At 37.0% G+C, this 21,807-nt stretch overlaps 1 protein-coding gene across 2 annotated transcripts; it reads left to right on the top strand.

Moving 5' to 3' along the window:
* Positions 1–78: 78 nt before the first annotated feature.
* On the top strand, positions 79–19,719 carry LOC123559892 (chromobox protein homolog 1-like). 2 transcript variants are annotated; one of them, XM_045352023.2, is made up of 5 exons: positions 79–228; positions 11,493–11,635; positions 12,161–12,326; positions 13,745–13,845; positions 17,935–19,719. In XM_045352023.2, exons 2-5 carry the CDS (start codon positions 11,499–11,501, stop codon positions 18,068–18,070), a joined length of 540 nt encoding a protein of 179 aa, XP_045207958.1. In that variant the 5' UTR covers positions 79–228; positions 11,493–11,498; the 3' UTR covers positions 18,071–19,719. The 2 variants fall into 2 exon arrangements, with proteins under 2 accessions (XP_045207958.1, XP_045207957.1); XM_045352022.2 differs by having other exon boundaries at positions 12,161–12,344.
* The last annotated feature ends 2,088 nt before the right edge of the window (positions 19,720–21,807 follow it).

Below are 21,807 nucleotides of genomic sequence, written 5' to 3'. Positions count from 1 at the left end.
ATCAATCCTATCAAGTAGTTTATTCATAAATTAAAAAAACATAAAATGATTTTTAAAAATATTTCATAATATTTTGTTGCAGTTATTGATTATTTACCACGGAAATAACCGAATAATTTCCCGCGCCAACGATAATACAAAGAGCCCGGATATTATTATTATACATGCGCAGGAAAGTCCCAGAGCGCACCGGTAGTGGTAGTTTTTGAAACACAGAGAATAAAATTGGTAAATTACTTTTATCTGAACTCTAGTGTTCTCAATAAACACATCGATCATGCAGTACACTAAGTATATTGATATAGTTTGTTCCTTTTTAGTGTTTACGTGTGTGACAAGGGTCTGCAATAAAATAAAGAGAACGAAATAATTTCGTACATGCAGTAAGTCGACCCGACGTGACAGTAATTTTGGCCAATTTGGGTACAGCTTGCAAAGTAGATGCCTGTGTTATGAAGAAATTGTTAGCAATTTAGTTTTATCACATTTGACAAAATATGTTGAACAATTTGGTTATTTTTGAAGAGGCAGCGCCTTTGTAAATCCAAACCCAAGTGCTAGACTGCACATGACCATAATTTACATCCATCTGTTCATTATTTTTGTTGTTTAATTCGTAATTTTCATAGACATGTTAATTCGTAATTTTTATAGACATGTTACGTCAAGGAGGATTTACGCAGCAGCGATTTAGTATATTCTTTAAAATACTCTGCTGAGCTTTGCTAAAGATTTGAACCAACCATTTTTTAATGCATTCTTGTGTTAATGTTGTTGAAATACATGGTCAATGGTGAAAGGATTTGAAGTTATATATATATATATATATATATACTGGTACTGATGATAAACCCGGACAGATGATAAAGTCGAACACCTTGGAAATATTCGATTGCAATTGGTTATTTATAAAATTGAACACACCCTCTAATAGTTTCCACGATTTACAGTCAACTCGGCCCCCAGTCAATTCGTCCCCGATTTGGTCATTTCGTCCCCCTCGGCGTTTTCAAATTGGTCATTTCGTCCCGCCTTTTTTGGTCCCCTTTTTAAAACATAGTTTTGAAAAAAAAATCAAAGTATGATAAATTAAGTCGTTTTTTTCTTTCAAATAAGTTTGTTTTACGCTAAAAATATACATAAGTTTTCATTTGTTTTAAGAACTTTTTGCTTTAAAAATGATCGATTTAACAAGGAGGATTTTCTGTTTTTTATTTCTTTGTTTTTGTAAGTCTGCTATGTTGGACAACATGATTGCTGTTTAAATGTCCGTATTTTGATGCTACATATTTTCAAACTCTTGAATAAGATTAAACTTTTTATGCCCATGAAGGGAGGCATATTAGTTTTCAACTGTCCGTTGGTTAGTTGGTTCGTTCGTTAGTCGCAACGTTAACTTTTCGCATGAAGGCACTTTACTTGCGAACCACTGCACCCAGGACCTTCAAACTTCACATGCTGATAGTACTTATTGATTATACCACCCCTACTGACTTTGCAGTCACCAGGTCAAAGGTCAAGGTCACAGGGGCCAACGTTAACTTTTTGCATGAAGGCACTTTACTCGCGAACCATTGCACCCAGGACCTTCAAACTTCACATGCTGATATTACTTACTGAGTACACCACCCCTTTTGACTTTGGGGTCACCAGGTCAAGGTCACAGGGGCCAGCGTTATCTTTTTGCATGAAGGCACTTTACTCACGAACCACTGCACCCAGGACCTTCAAACTTCACTTGCTGATAGTACTTATTGAGTACACCACCCCTACTGACTTTGGGGTCAAAGGTCAAGGTCATAGGGGTCGACGTTAACTTTTTGCATGAAAGCACTTTACTTGCGAACCACTGCACCCAGGACCTTCAAACTTCACGTGGTTATAGTACTTGAGTACACCACCCCTGCTGACTTTGGAGTCAAAGGTCAAGGTCACAGGGGCCAATGTTAACTTTTTGCATGAAGGCACTTTAGTCGCGAACCACTGCACCCAGACCTTGAAACTTCACATGCTGATAGTACTTACTGAGTACACCACTCCTACTGACTTTGGGGTCACCAGGTCAAAGGTCACAGGTGCCAACATTAACTTTTTGCATGAAGGCACTTTACTCGCGAACCACTTCACCCAGGACCTTCAAACTTTACATGCTGATAGTACTTTATGAGTACACCAACCCTACTGACTTTGGGGTCAAAGGTCAAGGTCACAGGGGCCAACGTTACATTTTTGCATGAAGGCACTTTACATGCGAACCACTGCACCCAGGACCTCAAACTTCACATGCTGATAGTACTTATTGAGTACACCACTCCTACTGACTTTGGGGTCACCAGGTCAAAGGTCTAGGTCACAGGGGCCAACATTAACTTTTTGCATGTAGGCACTTTACTCCCGAACCACTTCACCCAGGACCTTCAAACTTTACATGCTAATAGTACTTTGAGTACACCACCCCTACTGACTTTGGGGTCACCAGGTCAAAGGTCAAGGTGCTGCGTGGGCATTTGTCACCATTAGTGACAGCTCTTGTTTTATAACAAATAATTTCCTTACTCCAAACAACTATTAGCGCATTTAATTTTACTAGGAAAATTTTGACACTTTTCATTTGGTCAATCAACAACTTTTCTTGCAATTAAATACCATTAACACCTTCCAGTCAGCCCAATCAACGCCTTTTAATGTGATTAATAACCTTTAACACCTTTCGTATGCAGGGTTATACTCATTCAACTTTTTTTTAGAAACCAATGTCTCCCTACTTTTGAAGTATTTTTTTATTATTTTAATGACAAAAATGAATATATTTAAAGCATGTTGGTTATGTTTAGTAAAACATATGTGACAGATATTAGTTGTTGGCATTATATTTATTTTTATTTTATTTTATTTCAGTTAATTGTCTTATATTTTCAGTATATTTCTTTTATTATTTTATAAAACCTAATTATTTAAAGTTAACTATTTCCAATATAACTCCTTCAAAACTCACGATGATTTTAAATACAAGTTTTCAAAGTCAAAAATATCATTAAAAAAAACAAAAATGCCTAAAATATTTAGGGGAACAAAATTACCAAAAGGGGGGGCGAGTTGACCAAATTTTATCATGAGGGGGACGAAATGATCTAATCGGGGACGAGTTGACTTGATACCGTTTCCACTTACAACACCAACTGGTGTAAACAAAAACAAAATTGGTAAATATTCTGTATAAATAAATGACTTATATTTATCTGTATAAAAAATATTTATCCAAAATTACTGGGGACAAAGGTGTTTTTTGCGCATGCTCACTGTCGACACATGAAGGCCTGACATTGGGTCACTTTTCATTACTTGATCAGGAATGACTGTTGCAGCTTTTCGGAAAAAGTTTCAATATAATACTACGAAGAAAATTTTGTAAATGACGGTGGTCGAATTTATCATCAGTCAACATTCATACAGTCCCCATTTAACAAACCCCTTTCAGGGCCTCTTTTCGTGCGAGTTTGCTTATTATATATAACTTTGAATTATGTAAAGTTTTCAGCAAATGTTAAGCTTTATTTTGATACCGACCATTGATAACAATTTGCAGAAATAAAAAAAGTTACAGGTAGAAGACCTCATTTTCTGTTCAGATTTATCATCAGTACCAGTATGCAATGTTTTTAGTAACATATTCAATGGCAGTGAGGAAATGGGTGAGTTAGGATACCACCTGTTAGGCTGTAGCAGCTGTAATGGTAGTAACAAATTGCAGCACTTTGTAAAACTCGGCATACTTTATACAAAGTAAAACCATGAAGATATAAAATTTCACATTATTAGGATATAAATTTTATGTTTGATTTTGTGGCATAATAGGCTGTAAAACGTTACTTGAGGCTTCTGAGTTAGCAGACGCCCAGTTAGCTCAGTAGAGCACCAGACTTGCAAGCAAGTGGTCATGGCTCGGCAGACCTTTGTTTTTCTTCATAAAAAGACCACAGTGGCAACAGGGTTAATTAGAATGTTGCAGGCTACAGTGGCCAGGTTATCTAGAGCATGCAGAATTGCTGATGCTTTACTCTGTTGGAAGCTAACAGTTGATGCCTTGCTCTGTAATTCCACTGTCACTAGAAAGATTAAGCCTTTTGGTGCATTTGAAATAAAAAAAATTGTATTATTTCGCAATGTTAGAACTTGAAACATCGTCACATGTTGTGCGGAAATACTGAAGGAAGTGTCCAGCTGTCAGATAAAAGGACGCCTAGTCTGCATTCTAGCTGTACAGTAACTGGACGACGAGATTATAATCCTCTAGGGTTTTTCTAGGTGTCAGGTGTGAGGCAGCACTATAATTAACGTTGGGCATTGTACTTGTAGCTACAAGTAGACACAGTCATTTATATGACTGAAAATTTGTTGAAAAGACATTAAATCAGAACACACATTTTTGTTTGCCTAAGACAGCACAGGGATATAAACTAGCTATCCCCCATATTGTTTTTGCCCTGTCCTTCCTTCCGTCCATAGGTCACACTTCATTTCCGAGCAATAACTGGAGAACCATTTGACCTAGAACCTTCAAACTTCATAGGGTTGTAGGACTGCTAGAGTAGACGACCCATATTGTTTTTGGGGTCACTCTGTCAAAGGTCAAGGTCACAGGGGCCTGAACATTGAAAACCATTTCCGATCAATAACTAGAGAACCACTTGACCCAGAATGTTGAAACTTCATAGGATGATTGGTCATGAAGAGTAGATGACCCCTATTGATTTTGGGGTCACTCCGTCAAAGGTCAGGGTCACAGGGGCCTGAACATTGAAAACCATTTCCGATCAATAACTAGAGAACCACTTCACCCAGAATGTTGAAACTTCATAGGATGATTGGTCATGAAGAATAGATGACCCCTATTGATTTTGGGGTCACTCCGTCAAAGGTCAAGGTCACAGGGGCCTGAACATTGAAAACCATTTCTGATCAATAACTAGAGAACCGCTTGACCCATAATGTTGAAACTTCATAGGATGATTGGTCATGAAGAGTAGATGACCCCTATTGATTTTTGGTCACTCCGTCAAAGGTCAAGGTCACAGGGGCCTGAACATTGAAAACCATTTCTGATCAATAGCTAGAGAACCACATCACCCAGAATATTGAAACTTCATAGGATGATTGGTCATGAAGAGTAGATGACCCCTACTGTTTTTGGGGTCACTCAGTCAAAGGTCAAGGTCACAGGGGCCTGAACATTGAAAACCATTTCCGATCAATAACTAGAGAACCACTTGACCCAAAATGTTGAAACTTCATAGGATGATTGGTCATGAAGAGTAAATGACCCCTATTGATTTTGAGGTCACTCCGTCAAAGGTCAAGGTCACGGGGGCCTGAACATTGAAAACCATTTCTGATCAATAACTAGAGAACCACTTGACCCTGAATGTTGAAACTTCATAGGATGATTGGTCATGAAGAGTAGATGACCCCTATTGATTTTTGGTCACTCCGTCAAAGGTCAAGGTCACATGGGCCTGAACATTGTAAACCATTTCCGATCATTAACTAGAGAAACACTTCACCCAGAATGTTGAAACTTCATAGGATGATTGGTCATGAAGAGTAGATGACCCCTACTGTTTTTGGGGTCGCTCTGTCAAAGGTCAAGGTCACAGAAGCCTGAACATTGAAAACCATTTCCGATCAATAACTAGAGAACCACTTGACCCAGAATATTTAAACTTCATATGATGATTGGTCATGTAGAGTAGATGACCCCTATTGTTTTTGGGGTCATTCTGTCAAAGGTCAAGGTCACAGGGGCCTGAACATTGAAAACCATTTCCGATCAATAACTTCAGTACCACTTGACCCAGAATGTTGAAACTTCATAGGATGATTGAACATGCAGAGTAGATGACCCCTATCAATTTTGGGGTCACTCTGTTAAAGGTCAAGGTCACAGGAGCCTGAACATGGAAAACAATTTCCAATCAATAACTTGAGAACCACTTGACCCAGAATGTTGAAACTTCATAGGATGATTGAACATGCAGAGTAGATGATCCCTATTGATTTTGGAATCACTCTGTTAAAGGTCAAGGTCATAGGGGCCTGAACATTGAAAACCATTTCCGGTCAATAACTTGAGAACCATTCAACCCAGAATGTTGAAACTTCATAGGATGATTGAACATGCAGAGTAGATGACCCCTATTGATTTTGGTGTCACTCTGTTAAAGGTCAAGGTCACAGGAGCCTGAACATGGAAAACTATTTCCGATCAATAACTTGAGAACCACTTTACCCAGAATGTTGAAACTTCATAGGATGATTGAACATGCAGAGTAGATGATCCCTATTTATTTTGGGGTCAGTCTATTAAAGGTCAAAGTCACATGGGGCCTGGTCATGTAAAATCATTTCTGGAGAATAACTTTAGAACCACTTGACCTAGAATGTTGAAACTTAATAGGATGATTGAACATGCAGAGTAGATGACCCCTATTTATTTTGAGGTCACTTGATCAAACGTCAAGGTCACAGGAGCCTGAACAGTGACTTGAGAACCACTAGGCCAATAGTGTTGAAATTTAGCGGGTTGACTGGACATGCCAAGTAGATGATCCCTATTGCAGCCAACCATCAGTGTCTCTTTGACTTTCGCTCCTGACCCCTATTGACTTCTTGCCTATAGGACTTTGCATTGAGGGAGACATGTGCTTTTTTAGCCCACCATCCAGTGATTCATTTTGCCGTGCGTCCTGCGTCAAAGACGCGTATTTTTCATGGGAGACGCGTTAATTTAAAATATGTGCAGCCAAGGGACGCAAACAAAATTTACCTTATCACCGTTCGATTTGTAAAGAATAGGGCTTGAGCTAGGGAGAGACTTGAGCGAAATAGTCGCTTTTTAGCTCCCCACTTCGCTCTAATCTAACATCAAAGCAAAATTCAAGTCGCCCGATTTTTTTTATCCACACCCCACCAGTTACCCGCTATTAGCCTGTTGACACTTGACTGGAATATACGATGACATAATTTAAGCTCCGCCTACTTCAGATTACCGAGAAGTGCGAAGGTGACACTTGTTTTGTAAACTGACTGTTGATAAACAAAGCAGAAGAGCTCCACCTCTGATTCATGTGGGGAAGTTGGCAGTTACTTGCGGAGAACAGGTTTGTACTGGTACAGAATCCAGGAACACTGGTTAGGTTAACTGCCCGCCGTTATATGACTGAAATACTGTTGAAAAGCGGCGTTAAACCCAAAACAAACAAACAAAGCAGAAGAGATTTATATTACAGGTACATTAGCTTACACATGCTTTTTTTTGACCTTTAGAAAGTATCTTACCTTGACTGGCTCGAATAATTTCCTTAAATCCACTTAATTTTACTCATATTTTTCAAAACCAATTAAGACTTTAGAAGCATAATTTTAATCACTGACACTTTCTGAGATTAAAATAAGGTAACTGAAATTTACCCAAATTTTTGACGCATCAAATTTAGAAATTGGGTTAAACATGTTTGACAACTGTTTCTTTTGATGTGAGCCGACACCAGCAGATCAAAGAGACACCAGCAGATCAAAGAAGACAGTATTCGAGTGATGTCATAGTGATGTCACTGCTATTGACATGTATTTAATTCACATATGTGTTATTTAAAGTGACTGTGACTTTGAGTGCATTAGCACTGGGAGCTTGATTTATTTACTGCTGATATGGAATTAACATTTTTAATTAATTGTATTCATATTTAAAGGGTTTTCTTGGTTTGGACAATAATTGCAAGAGTGAAAAAAACTTTAATTTGCAGATTAATCACATTAGGTTCACAAGGTTTACAAAGATAAGAAAACAGAATCACTGACATTTTCAGTGAATTTATTTACTTTAAATTAATAGACTTAAACAAAGACTGGAAATAATAAAATTAGTAACGTTATATTATTATATATTAAGCATATTTAGTTCCTTTTTCAACTTGCATGACTCATTACTCACTGGCTGGGACTCATTGTTTCAAAATATGTGAGTCCCATGGACTCGTATCTTTAGATTTCAAAATGAATCACTGACCATCATTAGATGGTGGGCTATTCAAATCACTCTGCGTCCGTCCGTCCTTCCGTTAACAATTTCTCGTTATCGCAAACTTTGTCAGAATGATGTATTGGTACCCTAGTTGTGTCCCCCTGAAAATCAGACTGGTTCAACAATTTTTTAGTAAGTTATGGCCCTTTGTTTATTTCTATAATTTACATAGACTTATATAGGGAAAAACTTTGAAAATCTTCTTGCCCAAAACCACAGAGCCTAGGGCTTTGATATTTGGTATGAAGCATCATCTAGTGGTCCTCTACCAAGATAATTCAAATTAATTCCCTGGGGTTTAATATGGCCCCGCCCCGGGGGTCACATGGTTTATATAGACTTATATAGGGAAAAACATTGAAAAACCTTGTCCAAAACCACAGGGCCTACGGCTTTGATATTTTGTATGTGACATCATCTAGTGGTCTTCTACTAAGATTGTTCAAATTATCCCCCTAGGGTCAGATATGGCCCCGCCCCGGAGGTCACCTGGTTTACATAGACATATATAGGGAAAAACTTTGAAAATCTTCTTGTCCAAACCACAAAGCCTAGGGCTTTGATATTTGTAATGTAGCATCGTCTAGTGGTTCTCTACCAAGTTTGTTAAAATTATCCCTCTAGGGTCAAATATGGCCTCGCCCTGGGGGTCACATAGTTCATATAGACTTATATAGGGAAAAGCTTTTAAAAACTTCTTGTCAATAACCTACAACATTCAGATTTGGACCACATGTATGGTTTTGAGTGGCAAGATGAACCTTGACATGAGTTGACCTTGATTTTGACCTGGTGACCTACTTTCACATTTCTGTAGCTACAACCTTCAAATTTGGACCACATGCATAGTTTTGTGCACTGAAAAAAACTTTGACCTTGACATTGACCTAGTGACCTACTTTCACATTTTTGAAGGTACATGCTTCAAATTTGGACCACATGCATATATTTGTGTTTTCTGAAATGAAATTTGACCTTGATTAAGACCTAGTGACCTACTTTCACATTTCTCAAGCTACAGCCTTAAAATTTGGACCACTTGCATAGTTTTTTGTACCGAAATAAACTTTGACCTTAAGATTGACCTAGTGACCTACTTTCAGATTTCTCAAACTACAGTCTTCAAACTTGATGCACATGCATAGTTTTGTGTACAAAGAACTTTGTCCTTGAAATTGATCTAGTGACCTACTTTCACATTTCTCAAGCTGCAGCTTTCGAATTTAGACCACATGCACAGTGTTGTGTACGGAAATGAAATTTGACCTTGAGCTAGTCAATAAGTCTTGAAATTTGGAACACACAAAAATGGCACATTGGTGGGTGCCAAGATCACTCTGTGATCTCTCATTACAAAAGCAATTTCTCGTTTTATTGAGGGACCCAGACTGTCAAAAACAAATGTTTAACATTAGGTATATGGGCATTTTCTCCAACAATGTAGGGGCCCAGCCCAAAATCTAGGGGCCATGGACTGAATTCGATCTATCATGATAGTTTAATAACTGTATTTCAACAAGTAAAAATGGAAGGTTGGCAAAATTTATAATGACAAATCGATTAAAAAGGAAGAAATAAGTAACCAAAAGTTTTAAAAACATTTATTGCAAAGGAAATGTTCTAAGAAAATTTACACTTCATTTTATGCAAATTTGATAAATATTCATAGACATGGTACACCATTTTTAGCTCCAGTATTCGGAGTATAAGGGTGCTAGTCTACTCATCCCGGCGTTTGCGCCAGCTTTCTTGGTTAAAAGTTTTTGGGCAACCTTTGTTTTTAGGTGAGCTTTTTTGATCGCCCTGTGTCCGTCGTCTGTCGTCAACAATTTGACTGTTAACACTCTAGATGTCACATTTTTGGCCCAATCTTAATGAAACTTGGTCAGAATGTTACCCTCAATAAAATCTTGGACAAGTTCGATATTGGGTCATCTGGGGTCAAAAACTAGGTCACCAGGTCAGATCAAAGGAAAAGCTTGTTAACACTCTAGAGGCCACATTTATGACTGTATCTTCAAGAAACTTGGTCAGAATTTGTAATCTTGATGATCTATAGCTGAAGTTTAAATCTGGGTTAGGTGGGGTCAAAAACTAGGTCACCAGGTCAGATCAAAGGAAAAGCTTGTTAACACTCTAGAGGCCATATTTATGATTGTATCTTCATGAAACTTAGTCTGAATGTTAAATTTGATGATCTTTAGGACAAGTTTGAATCTGAGTCATGTCTGGTCAAAAACTAGGTCACCGGGTCAAATCAAAGGAAAAGCTAGTTAACATTTTAGAGGCCACATTTATAACCATATCTTTATGAAACTTGGTCAGAATGTTAATCTTGATGATCTTTCGGTCAAGTTTAAATCTGAGTCAGGTGGGGTCAAAAACTAGGCCACTAGGTCAAATCATAGGAAAAGCTTATTAACACTCTAGAGGCCACATTTATGACTGTATCTTCATGAAACTTAGTCAGAATGTTAAACTTGATGATCTTTAGGTCAAGTTCGAATCTGGGTCATGTCTGGTCAAAAACTAGGTCATGTGGTCAAATCAAAGGAATAGCTAGTTAACACTGTAGAGGCCACATTTATGACCATATCTTAATGAAACTTGGTCAGAATGTTAATCTTGATGATCTTTAGGTCAATAGGTCAGATGTGCGATACAGGGCCTTCATGGCCCTCTTGTTCTTTGTTGCTATTGCTTATATCTTACTGTAACTTCACATCAACATTGTTCAGCATGCGAACAAAGTATGTGCAGGGGCTGGGCCCATTATACCCAAAGTCAAGCCCACCAAGGTGTTATACATAGTATTTTTAAGGTTAAAGTTTTTAGGCAACCTTTGTTTTTCTGTCATATCTTTGTTACTATTACTTATATCGTACTGTAAGTTCACATAAACATTGTCCAGCATACAAACAATGTGCAGGGCCTGGGCCCATTATACCCAAGGTCAAGGGCACCAAGGTGTTACTCTTCTAAAGGTTATTTTTAAGGTTAATGTTTTTTGAAAGCTTCGTTTATAAATAGACATATCTTTGGTACTTTAAAAGATAATGACTTGAAATTATAAATAGTTCTTTATAATCACCATCTGCATGTGTGGTTACAATCCCCATAACTCTAATTGTATTTTTGACAGAATTATGCCCCTTTTATACTTGAAAGTTTTTTTTTTGGCAATCTTCTCTTTCTGGATATAACTTTAGTACAATACAATTGAGACATAAATTTGTTTTACTGTCTAATTGCCAAATAGTGGAGCGCGCTGTCTTACAGACAGCTCTTGTTTGAGAATATTTTAAGAATGGAACAATACAGGACAGGATAGTTAAACATGTATTGGACAGGTAGGCTGTAAAAACATTTTCAAAATAAATATACAGAAAAAAATGTAATCTTTTGCTTTCAGATAGAAATGTCTAAACACAATGAAGATGACCCTATGGATGAGGAGGAAGAGGCCGAGGAAGAATTCACAGTGGAGCGAGTTGTAGATGTCCGGGTTAGGAATGGACGCAAGGAGTATCTTCTTAAATGGAAAGGTTACCCAGAGTAAGCTTTCATTTAGTATATTTAGCTGGTCATGACCAGTATCAAAAGAGTTTTGCTATATAATCGGGGCATGTGAAGACACTCAAAGTTACGATGGATAACAGAAAGATGCAATGATTTTAAAGTGGCAGTAGAGAGTATTTCTCTGGCATAGATTTTGAGTTTTGTGTCCCCCAGAAAAACCCTCATTTAAATTTCTAAAGTTTATTATTGTTTTTGCGGATTGGTTTGGTCAATAATGATGCTGTATATGTAATAAAGAAACATGCAGACATTCCAGGACAAAGAAAAAAATAGCGCTCAATTACTGTATGTTCATTTAAAAAAGCATTCTATTCACAGGGATTTTTGGGGCCAAATTTCGGACCCATCCCAATTGCAGAAATTTGCTTATTTTCCCAATTTTGGGAGTTGAATTTCCCACAAATTTTGGTTTAGGCACAGGCTCTCAAGAGGTCAGAGATTGTTGTTTGTCTATTTAACAATTTGACTGTTGCCAACACCATTCTCGTCTTTGATTTTCAGCTCTGAGAATACATGGGAGCCAGAAGCCAACCTTGACTGTCCAGACCTCATTGCAGAATATGAAACGAGTAGAACAGAAAAGAAAAAGAAAGAGGCAGAGAAAAAGAGAAAGCCTAATGGAGAGGTAGATTCAGGCTCGTCTAGGAAGAAGAAGAAAGTTGCAGAAGTGAGAACTGGTGGTGCTGTGAGTATTACACTCACCAATGCACAATTTCTAAATTAATGCTAAATCATCTGTACATGTTTGTCATACTAAATATAACTGTTGCTTACTATGGTGAAACAAACTGAGAATAAATCCCTCTTCATATCATCATTTCATATTTATACACCAAGAAGGGTGTATTTTTAGATAACCTGCAGTGGAAGGAGACTTCCTCAAAAGTTGTCTGTTCTTTTAACTTTAGCATTTCTGATCCAGTGTTCAACAAACTTGGTCACAATGTTCATGGGCATAATATCTTGACCAGGTTCTATAACCAGCTGGATCTCCCAAGTTTCTGGTATTATCACTCATGGATTACTCAAAATTGCAAACATTGATAGTGTCTGTTCTCCAAATTTAGCAGTTCATTGTTAATGGGCATATCTCTGGAAAGTTTGTTACCCATGCACAGAATGGCATCACAATGTTAAGGAGACATTATGTACCAAAACAGCATCACCTGTCAAATAAGTTTTTTCTGCATGTGAAACTGAACAAAACAAGTGTAAATTGAGCCGCACCATGAGAAAACCAACATAGTGCATATGCAGCCAACATGGATCCAGATCAGCCTGCGCAGTCTGGTCAGGATCCATGCTTTTCACTAATGGGTTTCTCTAATCGCAATAGGCTTTGAAAGCAAACAGCATGGATCTTGACCAGACTGCGCGGACGCGCTGGCAGGTCTGGATCCATGCTGGTCGCAAACGCACTATGTTGGCTTTCTCATGGAGCAGCTCAATTACATTGTCCCATTTTGGGTAACAACAGCCTTATTTTACACACTTGTTTGATGACTAGATAAATGTTGTTATCTTGACAGAACCAACCATGTAAGAAGGCTGTATACAGTGCTTTCCATTATGCCATGTAATCACATCAAACAATTCAAAACATCAAAACACCTGAAAATCTTGCCGGACATTGCCGGGACTGAGATTTTTTTACTGTTAAATATGACGGAATAATGTATTTACACATACGGACCCCTGTTGTAAAATGTGGGAGCCTTATGGGAATACTGAAAATGCAAAATTATTCCATAATAGTGAAGGTGAATGACAAAATAATTCATATAATAAATATTAAAAAGAAAATGAATACAACTGAAAAGGACCTACAATAAACATGGATTTCAGTTAGTCTTTTTAGATAGGTAGGGCTAAACGTGTTATCTATCTTGAAAAAAAACACATATACGACAATTTTTTTCAGGTCATAAGTTTTCTATAGAACTTGATGTATCAGTCTATTGCTGTTACTTGTCCTACTGATGTCAAAGTATTATAACCTCCTGGCTTGATTTTGTGCCTCCTGTATGCTTAAAGATGAGATTACTTCTGTAGCAGATACATTAAGAATTGTTTTTTGTTTTTCAGGAAGATGATAATAAACCAAGAGGATTTGACAGGGGTTTGCAGCCAGAAAGAATTATTGGTGCCACAGACAGTTCTGGAGAACTCATGTTTTTAATGAAATGGTAAATATTATTATGTCCCCCCCCCCCCCCCTGCGTCTGGGGGAGATATTGTTTTTGCCCTGTCCGTATGTCACACTTCATTTCCGAGCAATAACTGGAGAACCATTTGACCTACAAACTTCATAGGGTTGTAGGGCTTCTGGAGTAGACGACCCCTATTGTTTTTGGGGTCAAAGGTCAAGGTCACAGGGGCCTGAACATTGAAAACCATTTCCGATCAATAACTAGAGAACCACTTGACCCAGAATGTTGAAACTTCATAGGATGATTGGTCATGAAGAGTAGATGACCCGTATTGGTTTTGGGGTCACTCTGTCAAAGGTCAAGGTCACAGGGGCCTGAACATTGAAAACCATTTCTGATCAATAACTAGAGAACCACTTGACCCAGAATGTTGAAACTCCATAGGATGACTGTACATGCAAAGTAGATGACCCCGATTGTTTTTGGGGTCACTCCATCAAAGGTCAAGGTCACGGGCCTGAACATTTGAAACCATTTATGATCAATAACTAGAGAACCACTTGACCCAGAATGTGGAAACTTCATAGGATGATTGGTCATGAAGAGTAGATGACCCCTATTGATTTTGGGTTCACTCCGTCGAAGGTCAAGGTCACAAGGGCCTGAACATTGAAAACCATTTCTGATCAATAACTAGAGATTAGAACCACTTGACCCAGAATGTTGAAACTTCATAGGATGATTGGTCATGAAGAGTAGATGACCCTATTGATTTTGGGGTCACTCCATCAAAGGTCAAGGTCACAGGGGCCTGAACATTGAAAACCATTTCCGATCAATAACTAGAGAACAACTTAACCCAGAATGTTGAAACTCCATAGGATGATTGTACATGCAAAGTAGATGACCCCTATCGATTTTGGGGTCACTCCGTTAAAGGTCAAGGTCACAGGGGCCTGAACATTGAAAACCATTTCCGGTCAGTTACTTGAGAACCACTTGACCTAGAATGTTGAAACTTAGTAGGATGATTGGTCATGAAGAGTAGATGACCCCTAACGATTTTAGGGTCACTCTGTTAAAAGTCAAGGTCACAGGGGCCCAAACATTGAAAAGCATTTCCGGTCAGTAACTTGAGAACCACTTGACCCAGAATGATGAAACTTCAAAGGATGATTGATCATGCAGAGTAGATGACCCCTAACGGTTTTAGGGTCACTCTGTTGGCCTGAGAATGGAAAACCATTTCCAATCAATAACTTAAGAACCTCTTGACCCCAGTGATTTTTTTTGGAAAAAATAAAGGTGCCTGTGCCCGCTGAATTGGGAAAATAAGCGCGATAATTCCCCAAATTGGGAAAAATAGAAATATGTTTAATTTCCATACTAAGTGATATAAATCTGTACATTTCCTTACTGAATGTTGTTTGAAGAGTTTATATTTTTCAAAACCACTTTTGGATTTAAAATCGTGAAATTTTTGGGTGATAAAATAAATTAAGACATCAATACAACTTGTAATAATTGTATTTATCAATTTTCACCTCATGCCCTTGAAATTTGATAACGTCCGAAATTTTGACTATCCGAAAATCGGTACAATCGCGGCGATTTTGATCTCCGATTTTTCAAAAACTAGGAGAGATATTGTCATTTTTCATTACCATAAATGATTAAATGACATAATGGAACATATTTAAACCGACTAAAGTGCATATTTCTCTTGAAAATCGGCAATATTTTGTTTGTCACGTGTTTTCGCGACGGTAACCTTGATGCGATTTTGATCTTAAAAAGGACATTTTTGATGCCATTTCTGCCAATTTCATGTTAGATATCGCTGATCTCACGCCCGAATATAAACTGTTACATTTTGGAAATAAAATCTTATAGTTTGAGGGGGGAAAACATCTCTTTTTTAGGGGAAAAATTGACGATTTTTTGGGAAAAAATGGCCTATTTTGGCGAGGGGAAAGTGCCGATATTCGGCAGTAAAAATACGCAAAAAAAATCACTGGACCCAGATTGTTGAAACTTCATAGGATGATCAGGGCTTTTTCAGGGGGTTTTGGGAAAAAGGCCCCTGGTCATATTGGGAATTTTTAACGCGGTAAATTGTCAAATTTGGGAAAATATACTGACAATTTGAAATTAAGTGAGTTTTTAATTAATTTATATTAGTTTAAACCTTCAGTTTCAAATTTTACTGGTAGACAGTATCCCCTTGTGAAATTTGGATTTTTTTTTCAGGATTGTGTTCCAATATTGCCTAAAAATGCAGTAACTCTTTATTTGTCATGCTATAATTTTTGTTTAGTTTGTTTTCACTAAAGTTATAACTGAAGTTATCCAAAAAGTAGAATGGCAAAGTGCTTGTATTTTCGAGTGTAAAAACTAGGTCGCGAAAATATGTGACAATTGATTTTATTGATATAAGAACTACCTGTCAACATGTTTTGGGTACTTTATTCAATTAATATTTGTGTTTTTATGTATTTTGAGAGGTTTTTGCATGCAAATCATGCATTTCTTCAGCAAAATCTTGTAATTATTTTTGCCGAGCTTGCAGACGGTCGTGTTACTAAAAATAGAAACGAGTTGGTTTTTCCAACATTTTGTTTAATTTACTTGGCAGACACAAAGAAGTATAAAATACACAGAATGGCAACTGGCTGTAATCTCGCGTGATCTCGTGTCAAAGCGTGAATCGGCGTTATCTTAGTAAAAACAAACATCGGCGAGCATGGAGTTACAATTTGTACCTTTAAAACTACATTTAAAATACATGTTAGCTTCTTAAACAACATTAGTTTAATGTGAAATAGTGTTCAGACACAACGTACACGTTTCTTGCCATCAAAAGAAGCGTGGTCATACGGTGATGATTATTTTACCGATGAATAATTGCTTTCGCACACAAAATTGCGAGTGTAGAAAGCGCCACTTCCGGTAAACGAGATCTCATTCCGTTATCACGGGATGTTGGCGAGATTTGCTCTATATGCCTTTTAAATTGCCGATCTATTTATTTTTATAGCTCTTTGGCAGACAAAACTAATTGTACAAGAATTATTATTAAAAAACAGAAAGTAACTGATTTCAGTTGGGAAATTTTTCATTGGATTGGGAATTTTTTGCTCCAGATTGGGAAAAATTGAGCATATTTGGCATTGGGAATGGGGCCGAATATCGGCCCCGTGAGATAGGGTGAAAAAGCCCTGATGATTGTTCATGCAGGGTAAATGACCCCTATTATTTTTGGAGTCACTCTGTTAAAGGTCAAGGTCACAGGGGCCTGAACATTGATAACCAGTTCCGATCAATAACATGAGAACCACTTGACCCAGAATGTTGAAACTTCATAGGATGATTGAACATGCAGAGTAAATGACCCCTATTGATTTTGGGGTCAGTCTATTAAAGGTCAAGGTCACAGTGGCCTGTTCATGTAAAATCATTTTTTGGAAATAACTTGAGAACCACTTGATCTACAATGTTGAAACTTAATAGGATGATTGGACATGCAGAGTAGATGACCCCTATTTATTTTGAGGTCACTTGATCAAAGGTCAAGTACACAGGAGCCTGAACAGTGACTTGAGAACCACTAGGCCAAGAGTGTTTAATTTTAGCGGGATGACTGGACATGCCAAGTAGATGATCCCTATTGCAGCCAACCATCAGTGTCTCTTTGACTTTTGCTCCTGACCTCTATTGACTTCTTGCCTATAGGACTTTGCATTGAGGGAGACATGCGCTTTTTTACAAAAGCATTTTCTAGTTTGTGTATTTGTTTTGGAGAGGGGTTGCAGAGTGATTAAGGTCACAAACTTTAAATCAATTGCCCCTCACCGCTGTGGGATAGAAACCTTGCTTCGAGGGAGAGTAGAATTCTTTCATGTGGGGAAAGCATCTGGCTGGCTGATTAAGTATTGTTGGATTTATATAATTGGTACATTAAAAAATCTACCTGCCACAAAAACAATATGCTTATGAGTTACTTGTCCTGGTCTTTGAAATGTTTATGTTTGAAATTTCACAGTATAAGTAAATATTTTGTTTATAGTGTTTTATTTTCTTCATATTATTTTTGCATTCTCTTAATGTATTTTATGCTGTTCACAGGAAAGACAGTGACGAAGCAGATCTTGTTCCTGCTAGACAAGCCAATGTGAAATGCCCACAGATAGTGATTGCATTCTATGAAGAAAGACTTACATGGCACAACCACAATGATGACGATGATAAAGATGGATCTTAATCTCATAATCCATTCATCCATGTACTCATAATACTTGCAATATCAAACATTGAGTCTCACTGTGTTAACAACAAGTTTTATCAAAATAACATTGTAAATGTCAAAAAGCCATGGGTAGTGGCAAATATTCCTGCCATGGCTGTAAATTTGTGATTGTGTTAAAATATGCATCTTCTGACCCCTACTTCATGTTACATATAGCAGTTTAGTGATTCCATCTGTGTATTCCTGGTGGGAGAAATTTGAACAAAAAAAAACAACTGGTTACACAAATTTCTATAAAACACCTGAGGTTTTATTCTTAAAATGTTGCTAAATCTTTAAAGAATTAACTTGCATTTGTTTGAAGGTTGAATGTGATTGGTTTCATAGTGTAAAGCATAAACAACTAGTGACTGAGGTTGCATATTTTGATACAAACTATGTTCACATGACTAGGGTAATTTCTTGAACAAGCAGTCAAAATTTGGCTTAGAGGGTCCACATTGGATGTATATTTCATTTAGAACATGTATGTTTGTATTGTAGGGTTCTACCTTCTTATCAAAACAAAAAGGAGGGCATTTTGTACCTGTAAGGAAAAAGATGCGCTTTCATGTGCTGGAACCTGCATTGTCACATGCTGCTAGCATGTCACTTCCATTTCATCCATTGCTTTGATAATGTACCAAGTGCTTAGATGTAATTTGTTTTCATTTCTCATCAATCATGCATTCCTCATGGTCATCTTCATAAAATGAACAATCGTGTATTGCCCCAAGAGAAATTTGATGCAGCTGTAGAAGAGTTTATAAATATACAAAAGAAGTGCTCATTGGAAATTTACAGTTTTTATACACTAATCATGGAGGGTTCATTTCCTTTGGAGTAACCAGAAAAGAACTGTTTTCTACTCAACACTTTCAAAGTGTTTTTAGTGCTTTTCAACTTTTTGCAAAAGGAGAATATTTTCAGCATGCATTCTTTTTCCTTCAGTAAAAAGTATTTAATTTTTATTGAGCATCTTATGGATGTTTTTAACTTTACAAACGAGACAAGTACAGCACTTCGTAACCACTTTTAAGTATTGGTTTTATGCAACATCTAAATCAAATGCACTTAAAAAGTCACACTTGTACCATAGGGAAAAAGATGTTGACCCTTGAATATTTTCAGTATATGTTTTTAATACTACAAGTAGAATAGCATGTTTTTAGCCATTGTAAATAATCATACTGTCGTCTATGTAGAAAAGTTGAGAGAAGAAAAGTAGAATGTAGGTGGGTAAATGTAAAAACTGCTCTTCCACATCGGGTTGTAACGTAGACTTTTAACCTCATTTCAAAATTGGAGAGAGAAAATTGTGAACACTGTCGAGTCATAATAAGTCAGTTATAACCATGTAATCTCGAGTAAGAATTTTAAGTGGTGGCTGAGTTCTCTTGCTCCCATAGTTTTGATACCACAATAATGTAATTTTTGCACTTTTAAAAATCTTTATGTAGAGACTAATTGGACATTTTTTTTTAGGCTTAAATAAAGCTATACATAATTTCTGCGCTTTTTTTTTTTACATTTGCAACATTAAATGATGTATGAAATGTAGATAATTGATAGTGTCCCACCTTGCTGAAAGATTGTGAAAATGAATAAAAATGTATGAAAAAATATGTTTGTTTTTGGTAATTTAACAGTTGACATGTCCAATTTGTTACCTAAATGGTAGGTTTTGATAGCTTATGGTAATATTTTTAGCTCGACCGTAAAAATATATGGACAGCTATCTTACTTGACTTGGTGTTATCGTCTGTTCCTTACCCACACATTGGTTCAAGTTTTAGCGCATTTTCATTTAATCTATATATTTCTTGATGGATTCGCTTCAAACTTGAAGTAGTTATCACACGTCATGTGATGTGAGGGCCAAAACTCTTGCACCAATATTTCATGAATTATCCCCCATTTTTAAGAGTTTCAGGTTTAAGTTTTTTTTGTGCACTTTGACCAACTTTGTTGTTGTACCGCACTGCAGGTGGAGGAAAGTGTCTGGAGTTGTCCATCTGGCAGATTGAAAATCTTACAATTCAAAAAGTATTTCACCAAACCTCACATAATTATTAATTGCTCACATTGAATTATTTTAGCTTGATGCGGTAAAAAGTAGGGAGTTTTGACATAACCTATTGATAGATCTTCATGAAACTTTGCACAAATGTAGATCACTACATGCACATGCAGTTTCATCTTGATCACTTCAATAACTTAATTTTTTGCCCTTTGATTATTTAACAATTCATAAATTCCCACATTACAAAGTAATCCATTGATGAATCTTCATGAAATTAACACACAGAAAGATCACTGTAGGGTGGTGCTGTGTGCTCTTCTTTTAGCATTAAGTTCAGAATTAATAGTTGTAAAATTCTGTAATTACCACAAAACAAAGTAACCCATTGAAATTAAATATCTTTCAAAATATAGTCCCCTCATTTACAAAGCAACCTGTTTGGCATGGGTTATAAATTCACTGAATGTGCTTGTTACTAAATGGATTTGATTTAGACTTGAAAACAGTTGTTCATCATCATCATCACTCGCATCATACTAGTCCTAACGTGATCTATGCTTGTCGGGTAAAAGTCAAGGTCACTAAGGTCAAGTAAGATTTTGTTTCCACTAACTTTTATATGCATTGAAGGATTTTCTTGCCACGACAAGCAAACGTTCTTCGTGACCAGACAATATTGTCGCATACATGACCCATGCTTGATAGAGGCTATATTTTTCAATTGATCTTCATGAATTTTGGTCAGAATGATAACCTTGATGAAATCTAGGCCCAGTTCGAAAATGGGTCATCTGGGGTCAAAAACTACGTCACTAGGTCAAATCAAAGAAAAGCCTTGTGTATGCAGTAGAAGCAATATTTTTAAATTGATCTTCATGAATTTTGGTCAGAATGATTGCCTTGATGAAATTTAGGTCAAGTTCAAATATGGGTCATCTTGTATGAAAAACTAGGTCAAATCAAAGAAAAAGCTTGTGTATGCAATAGGGACTGCATTTTACATCGAATCTTCATGAAATTTGATCAGAATGTTTGTCTGGATGAAACCTAGATCAAGTTTGAATATGGGTCATCTGGGGTCAAAAACTAGGTCACCAGGTCAGATTAAAGAAAAGCTTGTGTAGGCAATAGGGGCTGCATATTACACTGGATATTCATAAAATTTAGTCAGAATGATTGCCTTGATGAAATCCAGGAGCATTTCGAATATGGGTCATCTGGGATCAAAAGCTATGTCACTAGATCAAATCAAAGAAAAACCTTGTGTATGTCATAGAGGCTGTATTTTTCAATTGATCTTCATGAATTTTGGTCAGAATGATTGCCTTGATGAAATTAGGTCAGATTCGAATATGGGTCATCTTGGGCCAAAAACTAGGTCAAATCAAAGAAAAACCTTGTGTATGCAGTAGGGGCTGCATTTTACACGGGATCTTCATGAAATTTGATCCGAGTATTTGTTTGGATGATACTGCGCCGTAAAACCCAAACAAATAAATAAATTGTTTGGATGAAATCAAGGTTGAGTTTGAATATGGGTCATCTAGGATCAAAAATTAGGTCACCTGGTCAAATTAAAGAAAAACCTTGTGTAGGCAATAGGGGCTGCATTTTACGAGTTCAAATATGGGTCATCTGGGAAACATGTTTACACTGTTGTGATGTGTTTCTCAGGTGAGCGACCTAGGGC

Source organism: Mercenaria mercenaria, chromosome 10, assembly GCF_021730395.1.
Source record: "Mercenaria mercenaria strain notata chromosome 10, MADL_Memer_1, whole genome shotgun sequence".
Lineage (NCBI taxonomy): Eukaryota > Metazoa > Mollusca > Bivalvia > Venerida > Veneridae > Mercenaria > Mercenaria mercenaria.
Note: the sequence above shows the minus strand (reverse complement) of the source record. Positions and strands in the feature narration are given on the sequence as shown.

Coding starts and splice junctions, on each gene's coding strand:
- LOC123559892 (XM_045352022.2), top strand. CDS start 11,499: ATGTCTAAACACAATGAAGATGACCCTATGGATGAGGAGGAAGAGGCC. Junction 11,636..12,160: donor AAATGGAAAGGTTACCCAGA/GTAAGCTTTCAT, acceptor TTTGATTTTCAG/CTCTGAGAATACATGGGAGC. Junction 12,345..13,744: donor AAGTGAGAACTGGTGGTGCT/GTGAGTATTACA, acceptor TTTGTTTTTCAG/GAAGATGATAATAAACCAAG.